At 43.7% G+C, this 23015-nt stretch overlaps 3 protein-coding genes across 8 annotated transcripts in view; 1 reads left to right on the top strand and 2 right to left on the bottom strand.

The window, feature by feature from the left end:
• TOP2B (DNA topoisomerase II beta) overlaps positions 1 to 2807 on the top strand; it is a 66273-nt gene extending 63466 nt beyond the window's left edge. For both annotated transcript variants that reach the window (XM_050779438.1, XM_050779437.1), the window contains exons 35-36: positions 1192 to 1286; positions 2303 to 2807. In XM_050779438.1, the coding sequence (XP_050635395.1) occupies positions 1192 to 1286; positions 2303 to 2473 (266 nt within the window). In that variant the 3' untranslated portion in view covers positions 2474 to 2807. The remainder of the gene's footprint in view (positions 1 to 1191; positions 1287 to 2302) is intronic.
• Positions 1 to 23015, bottom strand: part of OXSM (3-oxoacyl-ACP synthase, mitochondrial) — a 488173-nt gene that overhangs the window by 194104 nt on the left and 271054 nt on the right. The window lies entirely within an intron of this gene.
• Positions 2859 to 23015, bottom strand: part of RARB (retinoic acid receptor beta) — a 770770-nt gene continuing 750613 nt past the window's right edge. For all 5 annotated transcript variants that reach the window (XM_050779494.1, XM_050779495.1, XM_050779496.1 and 2 more), the window contains 4 exons: positions 20058 to 20234; positions 7054 to 7258; positions 6084 to 6242; positions 2859 to 4366 (listed from right to left, as the gene is read on the bottom strand). In XM_050779494.1, the coding sequence (XP_050635451.1) occupies positions 4170 to 4366; positions 6084 to 6242; positions 7054 to 7258; positions 20058 to 20234 (738 nt within the window). In that variant the 3' untranslated portion in view covers positions 2859 to 4169. The remainder of the gene's footprint in view (positions 4367 to 6083; positions 6243 to 7053; positions 7259 to 20057; positions 20235 to 23015) is intronic.

Here is a 23015-nt window from a genome sequence, read left to right on the forward strand (position 1 = left end):
TTCTCACCTAAGAAATAACTGTACTCAGGACCACACAAGGAACCAGCTCCAGTTCTCCGTGGCATCCCTTCTTTGTCTCCAGAATCTGGAAAGCCCTTAAAGATGCTTTATAAAATATGTTTGTAAGACATGATATGCTCTGAGGGTAGCTGCTCCATCTTTTATTCAACTGAAGGATATCTTCCTCGGTGTGGCTCTTCTATTTCTTAAAGGAGTGGTTGGGATAAGGAGCTGTGGACCAAAGGGAAATGGGGATAATAGGGTGGAAAAGAATCATAGGGACTGGGAAGGTAGTACTCATGATATGCAGGATTGAAAGCCTTTATCAATTCAAAAATGCTATTTCCCTGATTAATTTGATCAAATATGACATCCCAAGATTATGTAAGGCTATCTTTGTACTTGTCCAATCTAGCTGTCAAGGAATTTTTAAAGATTTAAAATTAATTGCTATTTAGTTCTATTTTATTTCATTGGCATCATTGTGGGATGGAGAACATCTGGCCCCTACTTAAATATTACCTTTTCTCCTTTCACCTCCAATGATGAGAATAAGAGGTTAGGTAGATGAAAAAAATGCTGCATGTGCCAAGTCTAGGTCTGAGAAGGAATATGTATTTGACATTTTATAGTCAATACTGGTGGGTCTCAGATGGTGCCACTCAACGTGGGATATGCAATTGGTTGTTACTAGTCTTTGATAAGTAAAACTGAGTAAACATTTAGACCTTGATGATAATTTTGTGTTAATAAAACAGCATGTGATTACATTTTTTAGTAATTTGTGTTCTATTGTATTTTTAAAAGTATTGGCCCATGACAAATTAGAAATTAAAAAAAAAAATTTAAATCACATGTAATTTAAAAGATACTTTTCCAAGGTATTTCCTTTTCAGGCTCAAGGACCACATAGCAAATACAGATGTTTTATGTATGAAGGGATTCATCATTAAAATTTGTCTTTGGGACTTTCCCATTAATTTAAATATATTTGTGAAAAAGTCTTTGGTCATGTCAATCCCAGAATTGAAATGCTACTGCCAAGTTGTTTATAATCACTCATAGTAAGAGATTAGGACTGCAGTGTTCCACTGATTGGGCATGCCAAAGAAATAAACTACAATGTTGTGGCATTTATCTTTTTATATTGCACTTACCCATGGAAGAAAAAACCTTTTGTATCATTTTAAGGTAAAGGCCGAGGGGCAAAGAAAAGGAAAGCATCTGGCTCTGAAAATGAAGGCGACTATAACCCTGGCAGGAAAACCTCCAAAACAGCAAGCAAGGTAACTGGGAACATCATTGCACATTAGTGCATGGCTTTTTAAAAAAAGATCTGTAACTGACTTAGTTTGCTTATTACTACAGTCCTGGAACAGCTTTCCACCTAGCATCTCATATCAATATGGGGCTTGTATATGGTTAAGGAATTATTCAAGTATAAATGTATATAATCAGGACTAGTTTCTAAATAACAGTGTGCTATAAATTAACCTACTTAGAATCTTCCATTTCATCCATTGAGCTATAGTACTGTTATGTTACCTAAATATTAGACTCTTTCAGACTAAAATATTATTTTTCAGACTAAAGACTGTTTCCTGTTAACTTGGATTTATTTGACCAGGGCTAATTTGATTTTTTTTTTAATTGAATTCATTTGACTGTGGCTAATTTTCCCAATTAGTCTGACCCTTTTCCAGAAGTACACTATTTTTTTTTTAGGTAAATGAATGACATCAGCTACCTCCATCCCTTTTTTTCTCTTCCTAGTAAAACTTAAAAATACCAATGTAGATGATCATAGCTTTATGTTGATTTCCACACTGACCTTTTCCATCCAGTCATCTTCTGTGTCTCAGTTCCACCTCGGTGATGCTTTGCATGTTTTAAAACACTTAACAGTGCATACTCCACGTGGTGCGGGAGTCTTGTTTCCTCCCATGAATTCTTGATACGTACTTAGCAATAGGACAGCTTGAATTTTTACTAATCTGGGCATTGTGCATACTTTTTGGGTAAAATATAATTTTAGAAATAAAAGTGTTACATTTTTCAGGCTAGAACTTGGTAAATATGAAACCACCAAGGTAGCGAATTACTGTATGTAATCTTTTTCCTCCAAAAAATAAGGTAACTGGTCTTAAACTTAGGTTAGCATTACAACTCTAATTTTAAAAGTTCCATGATTTGTAATACTTCCTAAACATAAGTGAAGTTTAAGGAGTGATAGTTCTTCATACTAGTCTTTATTTCTTTTAATAACTTTTAAATCTAATCTATTGAAAAAAAAAATATCTAGAAACCGAAGAAAACATCCTTTGATCAGGATTCAGATGTGGACATCTTCCCCTCAGACTTCCCTTCTGAGCCACCTTCTCTGCCACGAACCGGTCGGGCTAGGAAAGAAGTAAAATATTTTGCAGAGTCTGATGAAGAAGAAGAAGATGTTGATTTTGCAATGTTTAATTAAGTGCCCAAAGAGCACAAACAAACATTTTTCAACAAATACCTTGTGTTGTCCTTTTGTCTTTTCTGTCTCAGACTTTTGTACATCTGGCTTATTTTAATGTGATGATGTAATTGATGATGGATTTTTATTATTGTGGTAGGCCTTTTAACATTTTGTTCTTACACATACAGTTTTATGCTCTTTTTTACTCATTGAAATGTCACGTACTGTCTGTCTGATTGGCTTGTAGAATTGTTATAGACTGCCGTGCATTAGCACAGATTTTAACTGTCATGGTTACAAACTACAGACCTGCTTTTTGAAATGAAATTTAAACATTAAAAATGGAACTGTGTTTTCTGTCTCTTTACTGAAGATAAAGGTGTAGTAAAGGCTCCCACACACCTTTAAAATAAATATATTTTATTCTTTGCCAGGAGACTCCATGGAAAAAGGTAAACAGTATATGAACATAGAAAGCATTGTTAAACAAACAATCTCAATGTACAAACAGAGCCAGTGAAAGTACATCACAGACTTGCTAGTATATCAAAAAAAAAAAAAAAAAAAAAAAAAAAAAAAATTCCACTAGTGCTTAAATGAGAACTAAGAAACTGACACTTGTATCTGTTAACCACTCTACCACAGCTTTCACTCTGCTTCATAGTGATTGAACAAGGTCAAAGGAGTCCGATTCTATGCCTGTGTCTTTGGGAGTTAATATTAGCCCCTTGGCATCAAGAAGGCTGGAAAAAAAAATCCCAATATCAGGCATGAATCAGGAAGGACACTAGAGTTACATGGTCCAGGTGGTAGACCAGCCTGCTAATTATCCCATGAAATTTCCCTAATGGCTTGTGAACAGGTAAACAAAAACTTAACACTGAAAAGTGTTTCTGCCTTGGAGGCTATCATTACTGTAAATTTTTTTTTTTTTAAACTGTGTAGTTATGTCATTAAACAAGTAATAAACCACTTTTAATTTAAAGTGACATTAACAATTGAACAAATGACATTTGATTAACTGAACTGGCAGTTACAATGATACAGAATTCTCTTCTGCTAGTGCAGGGAATTTGTATACTTTTACTGGGCAACATGAAATAAAAGATGCAGTTTGAGAGCATCAGAAAGAGCAAAGACAAGCTTCCATACTAACTAAATTAGAATATCTTCAGTCTTATCTTGTCATACTGTACAATAGTCCTGTTTCCTTACCTTGATGTCTTGACTATTCCATGAAAGCAAGACAGTTATCTTTTTGAACGTAGGTGGACATGTAGTCTGTTTCATAACCTTGGTGTCATGGTTATTTTGAGTATGCAAGACAAAAGGAAAGCACCAAACATATAGTATAGAAAGAACAGAGCCATACTTCTGTATGTACAAAGTCTTCAGAAACTTAACCAGGGGTAAATCATTTTGACTGGGTCTTTGCCATGCAATCTTGAGTGTTCAAAGAGGAAAATAGAAGCTTTTAACTAGTTTCTGGTTGCATGAAATGGCTGATTTTTTTAGAATTTGAAAAGTTTGTATTTCTAGGTAAGTTACACAGTGAGGAGTATATATATTGATACATACGAAAACTTCTTGGTCCTTCTTGAGTTTTAATATATTTTCAGTCCAAAAACTAAGCAGCAGTAAAAATGTTTTTTCTTGCATTTTAAATCCTGGAACTGAAGGTACTGGGGAATGTTTGAAGTAGCTAGAAAATGTCTTATTGCACAAGTGGTGACTGACTGACCCCACTGTTTTCCACTGAGCTGGGTGAGATGCTAGGACTGTGCTCTGCTGTGTTCCCACTTGAACTTGGGGTCAAGGGTTCATGTCCTTCAGAATTCTCCAGCATTTCTTGAATGAGAGGTGGCATTGATCCAGGAATTTCCATTTTCAAGGTAATTACACGTTCTGCACCTTTTCAAAAGAGATAATGGAAATCTGGTTAAGATAAGGAGTTAAGCTATGACAGATAACCAGGGACCAATTTTCATATATTTTAACAGAGGTGTTTCCTAAGACTGTCACTTAGGAATTATGAAATGTTGCTATCAGGTGGCTTTTTGTTGAAAAGGATCCATCGATTACTATCACACTCATAAATACAAAGATGTATTTGGAATGGGAATTGCATCCACCAAAAATCATGTTTGTTTGTTCTGAAGTTAGAATCAGATTGGGTTCTCAGCCAGCTCAGACTCACAGTATGTTGATAAGAGAGGGTCTTTTTATGATCTGCTAGAACTTTATTCGTCTTTTATGCAAGCAGTAACTGATACAATTGCTCCTTTTGATAACAGAAAATTATGCAAACAATGCCTCCCAGAGACCATCCGTATTTTACACCATTAAAACATTTTTTACTTTATGGAAAAGCAGCAGAGATATGGTGACATTTAAACTTGATGTCTTTGTTTCAGGAAATAACAATTTACAAAGAGAAGTTCCTGATGAAAGAAGTGTATCTTGAAAAAGACAGGTTGATGCCAGTTACCCGCAAACAGAGGAATTGACAATGTGCGGTTATTATTAACAACTTGATTTAGCAGCACTCTGTCCAGTACAGTACCCACTAGGTAGCTAAATCTGTTAAATAAAATTAGAAAAACAGTGCCTCAGTTGCATAAGCCACACTTCAAGTGCTCGAGAACCTCTTGTGTCTAGTGGCTACTGAAATGAACAGTACAGGTTATTTCTGTAATTGCAGTAAATTCTATTAGATATCACTAGTCATCTGTACAGAATGACAGTATTAAGTTAAACAGCCTCGTTTTTAAAAATCGAAGATACCATATTCACAACCACACTGGTATCTGCTGTTTACTTCTCTTAATCCCATGCAAGGATGAATTCAGAATGCTCATCGAGGAGACCTCTTAGAAGGAGCTCAAGAGTTAAGACTGCTTATCAAACAAGTTCCCTGTGCTTTTAAGCACTTTCTGAAATACAGAGTTTATTCCTTGGCTAGCAAACATCTTCAGAGACAGAGTAAGTAGTCTGATGGGGAAAGGAGAATGACAATAACCCATTTGGTACCAGGGATAGCTGCTGAGTTTTGTCTCTACATAGAAAAACCTTACTGTTAACATTCAACTGTGATATAGCTCTAGGCACCTCTCTAATTGCTTGAGTTGCTACATAAACAGAAAATCACTAGGCAAAGAATATTTATACCTCTTAGGAAGGCAAGAATTCCTTTGCTTAGAAGCGTGCAGAAGGAAATCTGCCTATATACAAAAGAGCAATGGCTAAAGTGATTGAGAGAAACTTAACAAAGGTTTAGATATTCAGGAAAAACTGGAGTCAAGGTTACATAAACCAGAGGTGTGTAGAAAGCTGGAATTTATGAACCTAGACAATTAGCCTGTTATAATACATTCTCTTGAAAACAATGTTTTTCTTATCGGTCAAATTTTAAAGCTCTTAATCATTAAGATAGTTGAATAGGGTAAGATTTGAGGGTTTTTTTGGGGGATGGGGTGGGGGGGATACTATTTCTTTTGATTTCCATGAGAAATGAGTTCCAAAACTTAAAAAGCAGCCATTAAACATCCTGAATTGAATAAAGCGACACAACCTGGTAAGGCCCTCAAGTCCACTGTGTGACTACAGTACTGAGAACACAAAGACATACCTTTAGCACTGATGCTACGGAGATCTGTGATTTTCATTAAGATCTTTGGAAACATGTGAGGCTTGCTGGGTCGTCTTTTTCTGATATAAATTTTTAGTGCTTCCAGCAATGGTTCTTGTAGTTTATCTACTTTTGTCGGTTCCTCAAGGTCCTGGCGGTCTACATACCAGGAATAAAGTATTAAATAAAATCAGGATTTATGCCCTTTTCCCCTCTTCCTTGTTTCCTTATTCCTACTGAGTTCATTAATTTGGTAATTCAGTTACATACACAAATTTGCAGACTTACGCAATTGCTTTAAGCAGTGATACTTGAAAGAAAAAAAAACCGCCCCCCTTGGTAGTATAAACATTTTGATGGCTGGTTGCTTTTGTCCCAGGGAAAGAATTACCTCCTGTGACCAGAAGGTGTCACTACCGAACTGAATTAAAACCTTGAGCAGGATGGTTATTTTAGCACAAAGTATATCGGCTCCTTAATTAAAGCCATTACTTTTTAACCACTTACGAGTCAGCCTCCTGTAGGCCAGTAGGGGTCACTACAGAGAAGAAAGCTAAATTTTATCCCAGTCCTCCAAGGGTTGGTGGGAGGGCCCAGCCAAATACTTGTATACCTACCCACTAAATAACAAACAGCACATACAAGTCCCTGGTCATCATTCAAATGTCCCCAGGCAATTCATTTTACAATAGTCTGATCCTACACTTAAGGAAAAAAAAAAAACCAAACCCTGTGGCAATTGGAGTAATAGCTTTTTGGGATTTCTTTCTGAGCTGAAGGATCCCAAATACCATTAGTTAATTTGTAACAACATGAAAAAATACAATGAACCCAGACATGTGTGCCTGGCTTTATTCACATCTTTTCCCATGTAAACAACTCCAAAAGGGAAATGAGGAATTTTTTCACGAATGGCAAGTATCAACTGTTCTTCATGGAATTTCATGAGGCTTTTCTACATAGTTGGTACCTCCACAGATTAAGCAGATGGCACTGAGAAGGCCTGTTTCTGTGTCATCCATTTCCAAAGGCAGGAGCTGGTTGGCAAAGGTGAACACAAGGTCAGTCAGAGGACCAAATCCAGCATTGTGCATCTGAGTTCGATTTAGGGTAAGGCCGTCTGAAAAAGTCATGGTGTCTTGTTCTGGGGTATACCTGGTGCAAATTCTAAGAATCTGGAAGGGGAAAAAAAAAATTGATGGATGTTCTAAGCCAGCCTGTCCTGAAATCATCAATCAGATTTAAGCAGGAAATAACATGAAGATTTCCAAGAAGCTCTTACATCACATGGGGCAGTCTGTCCCCCTTTCACATGTTGAATGTCTTCTTCAGCTCTTTCATTAAGAGACTACAGAAGTCAAAACCTAGGGGCCGAAGTGTTTTAGGAAATACTAAACAGGACCCAAGAAATTCTGAGAAATATCTTTTTAAAAGTAATTCATTATTTGATTCAAATAAACATTTACTGAGTACCTAAGTATGTCCCAGGCACTGTGCCAGGTGCTGGAGGTTTAAAAAAAAAAAAAAGATGAATAAGAGTCTATTTTTTAAGAGCTTACGGTGTACAATAAATGACAATATCATTTATTAAATGCATAGTATATATCAAGTTTTATACATACCCTATATTCAATCTTTCAAACAGCTTGGTAAAATGAATATTATTATTATTTTACAAATGAAGGACTTAAGATGTGCCCAATGTCACATAGTTAACATGTAACTGAATCTGACTCACACCCAAGTTAGGCTGACTCTCCCATGATGCCTCTGATCGCACAGTTACACAGACAGCTACAATACAAGGCACGTGAGTGAAACCAGCAAGGTATTAGGGAGTTCAGAAGAAGGAAAGCTCAGAAATAGGCAAGAGGAAATCAAGGGCAGATCCATAAAGAGGTGGCATTTCAACCAAACCCTAAGGTGTTGACAGGATTTCTACAGGCAAAAAGCCTGAGTCACTCCGCCAGAGTCTCCCAGTCCCACCCAGTGTATGCTTGACACATAACCCTGTTGGCCCCCTGGGGCGCCAGCTACTGAGGAGACTCCTGCTCACTGCCCTATGCCTCTAAGCCTCACTCAGAGCAAAACAAACTGAAAATGCCTTGCTTCTGTCGATACTCAATCCGGGCTCAGGTTTCCACTGCCCTATGAAGCCTAAACGCTGGTGAGGAGCTCTGTGCATTCCAGAGCACTTCCCCACCCAGAACCACATTTCTGCACCAGCAGTAAAAGGTGTCTGACCAGGTTGCCATACTTGACTTTTCCCTCTGAAAAAGTTTCAGAGCTGCTTGAAACACAGAGAGAAGTAAATTGAAAGTGAACAACTCAGTAGGCTGAAGAAGTTGAGAGTTTTTCCCAGATACTGGCACTTAATTTGACTGGGTATAGCCCTGTGAATGTCCACCTCAGTATCAACCTACAGGAGGACAGATGTGATCGGAAAGGCTTGCTTTATTCCTGTTACATGGCCATGTGCAGAGACGAGTGGCCTCTGAGGAAGACACAGGACCCCCTACCTGGGAGGGAACTCCTCGTAGTAAAGCCTCTGCATCCTGCCCCTATTCCCATCAGGTCTCCTAAAACAAAACCTTCTGTCAAATCTCTCCTCTTGTCGGGGAAACACTGGGGGTTTGGGACCAGGACACTGCCCATGGGGAAGTCAGTCCCATCTGACTGGTGGTGGATCCACAGGAGCCTCACACCCAGTGGACCACATGAACCACGATGGGACAGTTGCACTGCGATGGTCACGTGCTTTGGGGTTCTCTATATCTCCAAGAAGGCAGTGACCTAGGAGCCAGCCTTCTTCCTACACAGAGGACTCCAGCGTGTATATGGAGGAAGGCACCAGGACATCCGATAGAGTGAGGGTGCAGCGCCTCTGTTGGTATATTTTTTTAAAAGTCTGACTTCAGTGTGTTATTGGTTCAAACTCCAAGAGGAAAACTGTGAATGAGTAGCACTCTTCATCCCTAACATACAGTAAGAGCTAATGTTTTGCTGATCACCTAACCAGGTACCGTAACTAAACACTAGTGTATTATTTCTCCTATCAACCCATGAGTTGTTACTATTTGCTGAGGAAACACATCTGAATAGCTTATGCTAGGTCACGTAAGCTAGTAGAATGATTGGATTTAGGCTATGTTTTTCTAGAACCTGTGCTTTTAACCACTGCTCCATAGCTGCCTCATTTTCTCTTCATGCCAATACTCAAACCTAGACACCTCTCTAAGGTTAGATCACCTTTAGCCCAGTATTGACTTCAATATCAGCCTTACTGGGCACTTCTGTGCAGCACATAACTGCATAACTATTCACGGTGGCCTACCTGGTGTAGAGGGGTGCAGAGCTTGTGGCCTGGAAACAGAAACCTCATTTTATATTGGGAGGGGTGGTAGAGATATCTAAATCAGGACATGTCATCAAACTTCTTAATGCTCCTACTATATAATCAAGTGGCATAGTGAATTAGCAATTGACCGTTACTGTGAGTGGTTATCCAAACACTACCATGATCTCTCTTCATTGGATGGGTGGTTATTTTCACCTCCCAGATACTTGCCCAGAGGCCCTTCTGAGCTAGCCCAGCCATTTCCTCTGGGTTCCCAACTGGTTGACTTGTTTCACTTCACCTTGGTAACTAATGGGGTATGAAGCCATTCCCAATGTCAGAGCAGTAAGAAAACTCAGAAGTCATTGGGCATAAAGCCTCACATTTCCCCTGAAAGCCCTGGGAGATCAAGTGTGCCCAAGATCACACAAGCAACAGTGCTAGAGCCTAGAATACAGGTCTTCCAATCCCCAGCCTGATGTTCCTTCAACTACCTGGAGAAACATGAGGAAATACTGCCTATGCAGGGAGTTATCAAGTGACAGTCAAAGTTAGCACTTTGGGAGGCCAAGGCGGATGGATCATCTGCAGTCAGGAGCTCGAGACCAGCCTGGCCCACATGGTGAAACCTGTCTCTACCAAAAAGCACAAAAATTAGCCAGGCCTGGTGAAGCACACCTGTAGTCCCAGCTACTGGGGCGGCTGAGGTTGGAGAATCGCTTGCACTGGGAGGGGGAGGTTGCAGTGAGCTGGGATCACGCCACTGCGCTTCAGCCTTGGTGACAGAGTGAGACCCTGTCTCAACAACAACAATAACAACAACAACAACAACAAAGGTAGTATGCTCAATATTTATGGGCCCCGAATCCCCGGATACATTTCTAGTCTGGAATCAAATGGGTACTAAATAAGGCTTTGCATCTTTAACGTGCTGCCAAGAAATGAATGCATGAGATCTGTCCCCTGCAAAAATGCAAGAATCCAGAGATTTGTCGGAAAGGAACAGAAGATCAGGATTTAGGACTTCGCAAATTGCCAATAACTCACTTAGAAATCCACATCCAAACTGCAGCCCTCAAATGTTTCTAACTATTCTATTCGAAAAGGTTTTCCTCCTCAAAAGGTAGAATGTATTTGGATTCTGATGAGGCATTTAAACCATGTTCTGTTGCCTCTCTTCCTAGAAAGTTCAAAGCCGAAACCAAGTACAATCGGTACCTCCAGAGAGGAACGCACGTGGCCTGAGGAGGAAGACTGCTCAATGTCTCCTTTTATCCGAGGAGCCTCCATTCGCTGCCCCGGCCCCAGCCTGAAACAGGATGGCCCCAGGTGAAACGGGCATCCTCCTCACTGCTTCCGGCTGCTTCTGTCTCTGGAGAGAACCCAAGTCGTTTCATTTTGTCACACTAAAATCAAATGCCAGTGGCAACCACCAAGTACTTCTCCCGGATTAAAACACTCTTTGTTTGAAAGGAAGGCATCTTATCTGGAAAGACCAGCATCCAGGCCCCACGAGATGGGTAAAAATAGCCTAGGCCAGGCTGTCTCACCAAAGCAGGGCCCTGTTGGACAACACAAAGCTCCAGTTGATGGTCAAACTTGATCCTCCTCAGGGCAAAAAGAACCTTCTCTTCTTGCCGTCAGCAAAGACAACTGTGCATGTCTCTACTGCTTCTGATGGGAGTGTGAGTTCTGTGTGTGTCTTGGGGTAGGCCTGCTTGATAATGGAACCCTGGAAGAATCTGATGATGCGGGACCCCAGAGGCAGAACCAGGGGCTTGTCCACCAAGCTGCCATTACCTCTCTCATGATGGGGGCCTCTGAAGTGATCCCTTATTTCCATTCCTGCTTGAGTACTACATGGTCAATCCACAGCAGCCAGAGCATGTTGTCCAAAATGTTCACCAGAGGAGAAGACTCCTCAAATGACTTCTAGTCCCCTTCAGAATAGAATCCAGACTTCTTCCTGTGGCCTCAGTGGCCTCTCCCTACCTTGCCAACTTCAACTACTTCTCCTTTCCTTTGCTCATGAACTTCTGGCCATCTTGGTCTGCTTTGTGAAGCTTCAGTGACGCACCGCTGAGGCAGTGTTTGTACTTGCTTTTCCCTCTGGCTTCAGTGCTTTTCCCTGATCTTCACATGGCTCACTTCTCAGAGTTCAGCTTGAATGTCACCTCCTCTAAAGCCTCAGTGAAAATGCTTTCTAAAACCCATGATTTTCTATCCCATCATGCTTTTGGTTTTTGGAATAAGAAATAACATTGTTTTAAAGTTGAGGTATAACATGTGGTGGTTTTAAAATGTGTGTGCAAATTCTTTGATCTTACTCCCTTTAAGGGGCGGAGCTTAATTCCCCTCCTCTTGGGTGTGGCCTGGACTTAGCGATTTGCTTCTAACAAATAGAATATGGTGAAAGTGATGGTGTGTGACTTGTGAAACTAGGTCACAAAAAGCATTGTCACTTCCTTCTTGCTTGCTCTTTCTTGAATCTCTTGCTCTGGGGGAAGCTAGCTGACATTTCAAGAGGACAGTTATCCAGCCCCATGGACAGGTCCACAGAGGAAGAAACTGAGCCCTCCCATCAATGACCAGCACTAAGTTGCTAGACAAATGTGATGAGTGATTGTGGAGGCAGAGAGCTTCCAGCCTCTGGAATTCTTTACATGACTGCAGCTCTGACTGGTGTCTTGATTGCTATTTCATGACAGACACTGAGCCAGAACCACTCAATGAAGTCAGTACCAGATTCCTGAACCACTGTGACTATGGGAGATAATAATGCTTATGTTTTAAGCTGCTAAGTTTTGTGGTATTTTGTTACACTGCAATAGATGATGAATATAGCATGCAAGCCTGGAGCTGTACACAAATCTCAAGAGTACAGCTTAAGGCATGTTCCCTAACCATATACCTGTGCAACTACCACCTAGATCAAGATACGGGTATTTCCAGCACCTACCGGCTCCTTTGACTACTCCTAATCAAACCTCTTCCTCAAAAGTAACCATTATTTTGACCTCTATTCTTACAAGTTAGTTTTGCAAGTTCTTGAACTTCAGATCAATGGAATTATACAGAATATTCTCTTTTGTGTCTGATTTTATTCACTCAATATTATCTCTGTGTGATTCACCCACACGAGTGTACACAGCAATAGTTCATTCTTTTTCACTGCTGTGTAGTATTCCACAATGCAAACCACCACCCTGTTTTCTTTTCTTCATAGCAGTTGTCACGATCTGAGTTTCCTGGCCTATCTCCCTTCTAGAATATGAGCTCTGAGAATGAGACTGCTGTTTACACCTGTCTTGCTCTCTGCTGTGTCTTTAATGTCTAGAACAGTGTCCTCCACACAGCAGGTGGTTAATGAATATTTCTTGAATGAACAAACTGAATTCCTTCATCAGACTCTCTTCTATCTTGTAAACCTCGGAGGGAGGCATCAAGGGATTGCCTGGTTTTCAGGCAAAGGAGAAAGCTCAGGTTGTTCACACATCTTGGTCACTCTACACTGATTGTGTTTGGCAACATGCGGGCAGATCCTGAACTGATTTGACAATCTATCCCCACATGCCTGTGGGAATGTTTAAGTAGTGATACTAGTAACAACGTTTAAGTAGAGATACTAATAACAATGACACATGCAGCACACACAGTGCCTGTTGTGATGAGTTCATGGGAACAGAACGTTTTCCCCAATGGGACCTGTAGCCAGCCTGCCTTCACTGAGGAGAAAATCCAGACGTTAGAAGCAGCAGGAGAGCCTTGTCACCGTCACTGTCTCTGTTTTGTAGACCAGCACTCTAGTAGCCATTGTTTTGCAATGTTAAGAGAAATAGATGGAATTATTTTAATAATCTAGTTTAACTTAAGATATCCAAATTATTTTTGTTTCAACATGTAATCAATACAAAAAATCATTGAGGAGATGTTATACATGTTTAAATACTATGTCTTTAAAAGACAGTGTTTATTTTGCAATACACACTTCACACCAGGCACATTTCCAGGTGCTCATGAGCCACAACTGCCTCACAGCTGCTGAACGTGACGGCGCAGCCCCAGGTGCTATTGCCTAGCCGCTCAGACACACCACTTCACAAAGGCAGCCTAGGCTTACTCAAGACTGACGATTACGGCTTATTTAGAGGAACGCTCACCAGGCGCCAGGAACTAATTAACTCAATTCTTTATTCCAGCAACCTAAATGGGGAGGAGCTACTATTCTACTTATTCAATTGGTGGGGAAACTGAGGCTCAGAGAGGTAAGTTAGCTTCCCTAAGTTCACTCAGCTCCTACACGGCAGAGCTGGGATTTGAACCCAGGGAGTTGGACTGCAAAGCCCACCCTCTTAACCACTACACTGGCTACCCCACAGCAATTCCTGGTGCCTCATGCGGTAATCGTGCCACATCTACGGGTGGGTAAGCTGAGGTCAGGAGAGACCCAGGGCCTCCTCATGACGGCACAGATGCCCAGGCGCAATGCTGAAGCCTGAGCTCGGGCAGTGGGACTCCAAGGCCAGAGCTCGCTCCCCACCAGCCTGGGCTCTCATCTCTACTGAGTCCCAGGAAGGGGAGAGGGAGCAACAGGTTCACATGGGAACAGCCCTCCATGGCTATACAGCTGCATGGTCTCCAGGGCCTCAAGGAGCCACAAATCACATTTTGAAGTCACACAGGCCATCAGTTTTGCGTCACCAGAAGCAAGGTGCCGCTGTGACTGGCATGGGAATATTTTCCTTGGGGGCAGTAAGGGCAGTGGGTGGGTGGCAGGACTCAGGAAGTCGTGTGTCTTGTAGGGAAAGACTTTAAATCTTGAAGCCTTAACAGACGTGACATTCCAAAGGCAGTATATATGCTGGAATTTGAATTGTGACTTTTAATTCATTTGCCCATTCATTCATTCACAACTATTCGCTAAATCCCCCTTTCGAGCCTGGAACTCTGCCACAGCGACCAACCCAAAGATGGTTCCTGCTCTCACTGAGACAAGAGACCGGGGAGAAGCTGCTGGGAAATGCACCTGTAATTACGCTGTGCCTTAAGAGCTTGGGACAGACCCGCGGTGTGAGGAAGGAATCGGGTGGCTGGTCGGGGAAGGCTTTTCTGAAGACATGGCATTTCGGCTGAGACGAGGAATAGGCCAGGAAGGATGTGAGGAGAAGAGGGTGGGCAATCTAGACAGAGGGAATGGGATGTAAAAAGGCTCTGGGTCAGGAAAGAGCTTGACTGAGGCTCGAGGCAGCGCCAGGAGGTGATATAGCCAAGAGAGGCGCCCTTGTGAGTTGGGCCAGATGGACACCTAGAATTTCCAGTCAAGCTCTTCAAGCCCGCCTGCCCTGCCCCCAGTTTTACCGCAGTGTTTACCTCCTTCACCCACCCCGCCCACCCGTCCTGGCTCCACACTGACCCTGCTCCCCCTCAGCTTGCCCACGCTGTTGAATGTGGGCTCTGAGGGCAGCTCGCCTCTGTTCAACATCTGGCTCCACTGTTTACCAGCTGTGTGACCTGGGGAGAGTCGCTTCGCCTCTCTGAGCTTTCTCCCATGTTGACAAATACAATCAGTTGCGTTTCTGAAGTTCCAGCTTTGAGAAACACAGGCAACGGCTCTTCTACGAGGGCAACCCTGGCAGAGGCAAGATGGCCTGAGCCCCGGTCCAGGAAGGAAGGCCCCTCTCGCTTCTGCGGAGTGGCCTGGCTGCACCACCCACGCCTCACTGTGGCATACCAGCTTTCCCCGTCATTTGCCCACGGCGGCTGCTATGAAAACCCTGTCTTCAGAATCACAAGTGGATCATTATCCCTCACTGTGTTCCCACAGGGTTTCATTTCATTGTAAAAAATACAGCTACTTAATGAATTCTCCACCACAGTCTTTAAACAAACCCTGGCAAAGCAAGTCATTTTCTCATCTGAAAATTGCTCAAGGTTTTCTACTTTGCAAAAGCGATTTTGCCCTCCTTTATCCGGAGGCTGGAAACTCTCTCGGGGGAGCTCTATGGGTTTTTGGCTTCCCCTTGGGCCTCAGCTGCCTCGCCTGCAAAATGTGGACAATAACAGGACCCCTGAGGGCGTAGTGCAACTTCACAATAACACTCAGCGTAACTGAGGCCTGTGGGGTGCCACACACTGTTCCAAGCTCTACGTGCCACCTCATTGCATGCTTTCTAGAGCCTGAAAGGAAGCTGCTATTGCCATCTTCCTCGTAAATACGAGGAAACTGAGGCTCAGAGAGGAAAGTAACTTTCCCAAGGTCACACAGCTAGTAAGCAGCAGAGCCGGAGTTTGAACCCAGGCATGCTAGTTTCAGAGCCCACATTCAACAGCTGGGCAAGCTGAGGGGGAGCAGGGTCCGTGTGGAGCCAGGATGGGGTGCAGTGGGGTGGGGGTGGGGGTGAGTGGAGGAGATAAACACTGTGGCAAAAGGAGGAGCAGGCCAGGCGGGGCTGGAGAGCTTGACTGTAGAGTGCAACAGGACAGGGACTCTCCACTCTGCCATCACACATCCACGAAGTAAGTGCTCAGTAAATACGCGTGAGAATCATGACTTCAAGCAATATTGACGCAGTGCTGCAGGACGAGACAGAGCGAACGTTTAAACCAAAAGTCAGACCGCAGTACACCTCTGCTCAAAACCCAGTGACTCTTTAGGAGACCAAGGAGGAGAATCTGTGCAGGATCACAGGCCCCACTCTGTGGGACGAAGGTCTCGTCCCCCCGGCTCACTCCCTTCCAGGCACGCTCACTTCCTCCAACCTGCCGGGGCTTCCCCTGCCCCAGGGCCTTTGAACTCCACTCTCTCTAGGCTCCCCAGGACTCGCACACCCCTCCCATCAGGGTCTTCTCCTGGGCCTGGCTCTTTCTGGGAAACACTGGGAAATTCTGTTTCTTCATTCGGGTTTCTTCAAACGCCATCTGTGTCTGAGCTACGGAAACAAGCCCCAGCCCTCCCTCCCATCCCAGATTCTGCTTCTGTCCTCCTTTGTTGCACGTAAGACGCTGTCTAATCCGTGTATCTGCTTCCTTACTGTCTGTGTCCCCCCAGGAGAAGGTCGGCTCCGTGAGGGCTGGGGTTTCAGCGTGGCTCCCTCTGCTGCCTCCTCAGAGCCTAGAATAGTGCCCGGCACACAGTAGGTCATCAACAAATATTTGTGGAAGGAGGAAGAGAAGGAAGGGAGGGAGGGAAGAGGGGTGGAGGGAGAGAAGAGGCAGAGAAACCAAAGTGTGACCACCTCAAGGTTTATTTTTATGATTTTTATTTTAAGTTGAGAGAGACTTGATCCTAATTATTGCAGAGGAGAAGAGGCAGGTGAGAGGGGGTGGAAGAAAAGGCAAAAAGGAGACAAAGGAGATTGAACAAGAAGGAAACATGAGGGCAGAGCCAGGTGAAGGGGCCACTCCTGCTCCAGGGCTCCCTCACTTGCCTGAACACAGCCCTAGGATGCTACCAACTCTTGAGTGAACATAAAAAAACCCCCATCTGCAGTGGTTATGAAGAGTCTGCCTATCTTAATAGAGACATTTTTGGCTACTTGGCTCCTGTGGGAAAACATGAAACTCAAAGCATGGCCTCAGAATCTTCTGGCTCCAACCTCATGCAGGAAGCCCGGCTATGGGCTGCCCACCAAAGGGTCCCCACCGAGCAGAGGCGAGGATGGGAAATTCCCGTGGAAGGTGAGCAAGGGCAGGACAGGTGAGGCCTTCCATCCTCCGCCTGTATCATGAGGGCCCTCACCTCGTGATTCTGAATCGACCCTTCCCGGAGAGCCTCGACTGCGTGTCCCACAGCTGACCGCATCTTCCTGGGAAAGTGCCAGCCCTGGCAGGCGCACAGTCAGAAATATTACCTTGTCTTGTTGAGAGACCACACACAACACAACGAGACACGTGGCTCTGAACAGGCCATACTCAATCAGGGCTGGTGACCCTTGAGAGAGCCTGGGTTTTCCTTTCTAGGGTCTGAGAAGAACCTCAGCCTGCGTCTGTCTGTCTGTTCATCCTCTCGGTTTCTCTGTCCCACTCTATCTACATATCAATGACTTAGATAAGAAGATTCTTCTAAACAGCTGTGCCAGTTAACATCCTCATTCAAAATATGCTCTTTGAACTTCTGTACTTGCAGGATCTTGTGATTAACTGCCTTTGCTACAAATTCTTGGAAACAAGCTCTTGCCTAGGGCCAAATGCGTATTCCTTCGAGCTTTGTCTTGTGTGACTGGAGGTCTTTGCCCTTTAACTATCAGGACATTTTCCTCGCTGGCCTATTGCACCCCAACCCAGACTCCTCACCCCCATGGCCCAGGAAGGAGTGGTTGAAAGTTTCCTGATTCCCACCACAGGGCTGAAATTGCCCACATTAACCCAGCTTTGGCCTTGTCAACGTCATTGGTTAAGTACCTGCTGTATGCTAGGTATTACAGCTGTTAATATAGTTAATCCCATTTAAGTAATTACCTTATTTAATGCCTTAATGATTTGCATTTCTATTTTATATACATAGGTAAACAGAGGCTTAGAGAAGTTAAATAACTTGGCCAAGGTCACAAAAATTGGTTTCTGTTCTACCTGACTACTGAGGGGCTAATGGCGAATTCTTGGATCCACGGGGCTGGAAGACTGCTGCAGGATTCAGTATAAGCTGAGATGTGGAAAGAGAGCTGCTGGAGGCAGGAAGGGGATTTCTAAATTGAGGAAGGGGATTTAAATCTTGTGGAGACTGCACCCCGATCACTAAGTGTGTGGCTGTGCAGAAATAAGCCACTTTCCCAGAGGATCTCAAAGTATACCTCTCACTCCATATGCTAGGGCTGAGAATCACAAACTGTCATGATCTGGCAACTAGACAAAAGAAGGATTAAGGAACAAGGAGAAGGTCAAGGTCAGAACCTGAGGACTGGGAAGGCTCCAGGCCCTGCTGGGTGGCTGTGTGATACAGGCTGTCAGAATGACATAGCATTGCTTACTGTGGACTTGATTTGCTGTGTGTCACCTCACAGACCACTCAGACACTGTGGTGGTAACTCCAGTCTCTGCTAATATCTTGCAAGCGTTCTGAGGTTTAGGGGAAATTCTACTGAGTGTTACATTTTAAGTTTTTGTCAGGAAAGCATTAAAAGACCCAGTAATTTTTGTACATTGTTCTAATAGCTCATTGTTAATCCTCATTATTGATTTGTCAAATTGTCTCTGTTACTCTCTGGTGGTCTAGCTGGTTCTCTCACTGTGGCCCACAACTCTCTCATCTCGGCTGTCCCTAAGGGCTCCTGTTTATGCTTCATCATCCTCTTTTACATCCTCTTAGGCCTGGAGGTAGCCCAGTACCACCCTGGCTCTATACCCCACTCCACCCCTGATCTTGTACCACCCCCATCTGTGACCTTGGGAAGACCCCTGCCCTCCCGTTCTTAGTCAGTTCAGGCTACTATAACAGAGACCTGGCCCGTTAAACAACAACATTTGCTTCTCCTAGGTCTAGAGGCTGAAAGTCTGAGGTCAGGGAGCCGGTATGGCTGGGTTCTTGGTGAGGGCTCTCCTCTTAGGTCACAACTGCCTTCCTGCTATATCCTCACAAGGCAGAGAAAGGGAGCTCTGGTGACTTCATCTCCTTATAAGGGCACTAATTCCATCTTGGGGCTCCACCCTTGTGACCTCACCTAAACTTAATCACCCCCCAAAGGCCCCGCCTCCTAATAGCACCACATTGGGAATTAAGGCTTCAACATACACATTTTTAGAGGCTGCAAATATTCAGTCATAGCATGTCTGTGGGCCTCAGTTTCCTCACCTGTACAAAGGGGATACCTGATGCCCCTTGGCTCCCTGCCCTGCTCGTGCTATGCTTCTAGAGCCTTAAAGAGGGTAAGGGGGCCAGCACCCTTTGTCTTCCACAGGCTGGATGTCCACCCTGTCTTTCCCTGGTGGGGACTTCAGGCTGGGACTGTTTCCTTGGATGGGAGCAGCTCCCATTAGACGTATGTATGCAGAGAGGCCCGTGGAGCCTCTCCCAGGGATGCATCAGAACATAGGGAAAGTACAATCAGCTTTTGAAGTGCTGTAAAAGCATTGCCTTTTTATTAGGTTTTTCACAGCTTTGGGTATAAACCATTCTGCAAAGCAAATACAGTTACTATAATTAAGCACACGAACGCACTCCCACTTAAGAGGAGAGAGGTCCCTGCGTGCGGTGGTCGTACAGGAAGCTTGAATGTTTATGTGTCCTGTTTGCTAAACAGACCTGAGGAAGAGTGGCAATGGTTACTCGGTAACTGACAGGTGCCAGGCATCCTGACAGCATACGTGATTATTTTATTTCTTGTAAAATCAGGGTATCCGGGGTGAACTTAGAAACATTCAGGAAGACTGAAACAGACCAGCATTCACCTGCAGAGTTTGCCAACCTCAGCTCATTTGAGCTTCGCAGACCTCAGTGAGCCTGAGGGATGGGAATTCAGCCCATTTCACAGATAAGGAGCCAGAGGCTAGGTGAGTCCACCTACTAAGTCAGGTGAGTGCTAGAGTCGAAACTCAAAAACTCCTCTGGAGATCTTCAATGCCTCTTGGTCCCCTCCTCTCCCCTCCACGGTGCCCGCTCTCCCTCCCCAGCCCCATCATTGAGCGCTCAAAAAAGCACATACCAGGATGTCCAGGCAGGCGGCCTTCAGCAGGGTGATTTGGTCTGCGATGGTCAAGCCAGTGAAACCAGGCAGACGTTTAGCAAACTCCACGATCTTAATAATGCACTTGGTGGCCAGTTCACTGAATTTGTCCCAGAGGCCCAGGTCCAGTCGGACTCGATGGTCAGCACTGGAATTCTAGGACAGAGAGAAAATGTCATCAGATACAGTTTCTGGGAAGCACTACAGGAGGGGAGAAACTCAGTGTGTTTCCTATTAAAGGGGGTGACATGTCAGCCTTGAGCAGGCAGCTTGTTGGTGGAGCAGCTGTATTTTTTTTCAGCCTGGATTCATCTTTTTTTTTTTTTTTTTTTTTGTGAGACGGAGTCTCACTCTGTCATCCAGGCAGGAGTACAGTGGCACAATCTCAGCTCACTGCAACCTCTACCTCCCTGGTTCAAAGAATTCTCCTGCCTCAGCCTCCCAAGTAGCTGGGATTACAGGCGTGTGCCACCACACCCGGCTAACTTTTTGTATTTTTAGTAGAGACAGAGTTTCACTGTGTTAGCCAGGATGGTCTCGATCTCCTGACCTCATGATTCACCTGTCTTGGCCTCCCAAAGTGCTGGGATTACAGGCATGAGCCATTGCATTCGGCTGGATTCATCTTTTTAAAATGCTTAAAATCTTATTCCTGTACCATTGGATAATCAAGTAACAGATGAGAGGGAGTTTCTCTGCATGCAGTTATCCAGCTAACAAACAAGGAAAGAATGAGGATTCACCATTTTCTAACTGATGAACGAATGGCTCTAAGCGTCGACCATCAGTAGTTGTTAATCTCTTAAAAACAGGCAACCTGTCATGCTGATGCCCTGATGGGAAAACACACCACCACCTCTGAAACATTCTGGCCAAAAATCAAACTTGAATCAAACTGAGACTCTAGATATAACCTCAGGAAATCCAGGGATATGGTAAACGACCCAAAAGGGGTATAGCTGTCAACATCCAGAATGCCAGAAAATCCACAAAACCAATGAACCGGTTTTTTCAATGAGTACATTGCAAGAGAGAAAAACAAGTGGAGAGAGAAATGTATAGATTGAAAGCAACTCAACCCAAATGCTCGTTAACTGGTGGGTGGATAAATAAATTGTGATTACAACTTTGCATTGAAAATGCTAGGTAGCGTTAATAAGGAAGGAAACTGTAATACATGTTACAACATGGATAAACCTTGGAAGCATGCTAAACCAAAGAAGGCACACATAAACGCCCACATACAAAATGATTCAATTTATATGACATTCTGGAAAAGGCAAAACTCTAGTGATTGAGAACAGCTCAGTGGTTTTCCAGGAGTGGGAATGCAGGTGGGGACTGACCACTGGTGCACGAGGAAACTCTTTGGAGCAGTGGAAATGTTCTACATCGTGACTGGGGTCAGGTTATGTGACTGTGTACTTTTGTCACACTCATCAAATTATACCTTTAAAAAAGATAAACATTACATTATGTAAATTATACTGCAATAAACCTGACCTAAGATACTGAGAAGACTGACAACCAATTGCGTGATGTAAACCTTATCTAAATTTTAATTCAAAAAAAAAAAAAACTGTAAAGAGATGGTGATATGTATGAGAAAACTAGAAATATGAGCTATTAGGTGTTGGAGATAATTTTATTTTAGGATGGTAATAACGGCAATGATGCTTTACTTTTGTTTGCAGAAGCTTCTTTCATTTAGAATGCATATGAAGATATTTACAGATAAAATGAGATATTTGTAATTTACCATCCAACAAAAGGCTGACGTTGTCCTCTGACAAATGTAAACAGCTCAGGAGAGGTACTGTGTTTCTCAAACTGGTATCTTTAGTTCCCCACCTCAGTTAAAATCAGTCTACAGGAAGTCAATAAAACTAGCTCTTGCTTTGAACGTCTGCATGGAAAGCCAGGAAGGAGAGTTTGCACGAGGTGCCCTAGACACTGTAAAAATGATGGTGGCCAAGTGTGCCTTCCATGACATTCCTTGTGGAGAGTAGACACGCATCCTTCAGATTTATTTTATTCCTTCCTCAAGGACCTTGGTGGAATACAGTACACTTGGGGGAACATGAGATCAAGATATGTGGCCATTCGGACCGTAATTAAATTTAATAGGCAGTTTATCCGGTTCATAGGAAGATGACACGGAAGAGAGGGACGGAGAGTCAAGCTTATGGAGGGAAATCATTTTACTATAGAGTATCCATCTGGAAAAAAAGACATTGCCCAGACCCAGCAAGTGTGAACGAAATCTTCATCAACATTGGATGAGGTTACTTTATCACGCGCCAGGGCTGAGAGAGGAGCCTGTCGCACCTTCTATTAAAAATAATGCACAGCCGTCTTAACGGCATGTAAATCTAACTCACTATTATGCAAACTGAAGGGAAGAGGCAGTTAATAAAACACAAAATAACCTGGTGTTTTATTATACTGGCTGCTGGATTCATAGGCATGAGGCTTCAAATGGCTTATATATTATCTTCCAGCTGTGGCAAATGGAGATCCCTGGCCTGCTTGGGTTGGTAATGAAGGCGGCTGTGGGGAGCACCAGGGAAGTGTGGATTTTCAGCAGCATTTCTGAGTGTGCAGGAAGGAAAACCAGCAGAGGAGAGGCAGAAAATTGGGTGGTGAGGAGGGGCCCTTGCTGTGAATATGAGGCAGGCTGATGAGGAAAACAGCCAAGGCAGAAGGGCAAGGGGCTCTCCTCCATCTGCTGCCAGTTGTGAGTCTGCTCAGGGCTTCCAGGGAGGTCCCCTCTTCGGCAGGAGACACAGGAGCTGCAGCGCCTCCCCAGGATGCTGCGCGGTGGCCCATATGGAGGATTGCGCCATGGCCTCCCAGGGCCATCTTAAGCAGCAGAAAAGCCCAATCCTACTATGAAATCCAATTAAATGGCAAGTTTTGCCACTCAAATGGATCCCT

Source organism: Macaca thibetana, chromosome 2 (assembly GCF_024542745.1).
Source record: "Macaca thibetana thibetana isolate TM-01 chromosome 2, ASM2454274v1, whole genome shotgun sequence".
In the NCBI taxonomy this organism is placed as follows: domain Eukaryota; kingdom Metazoa; phylum Chordata; class Mammalia; order Primates; family Cercopithecidae; genus Macaca; species Macaca thibetana.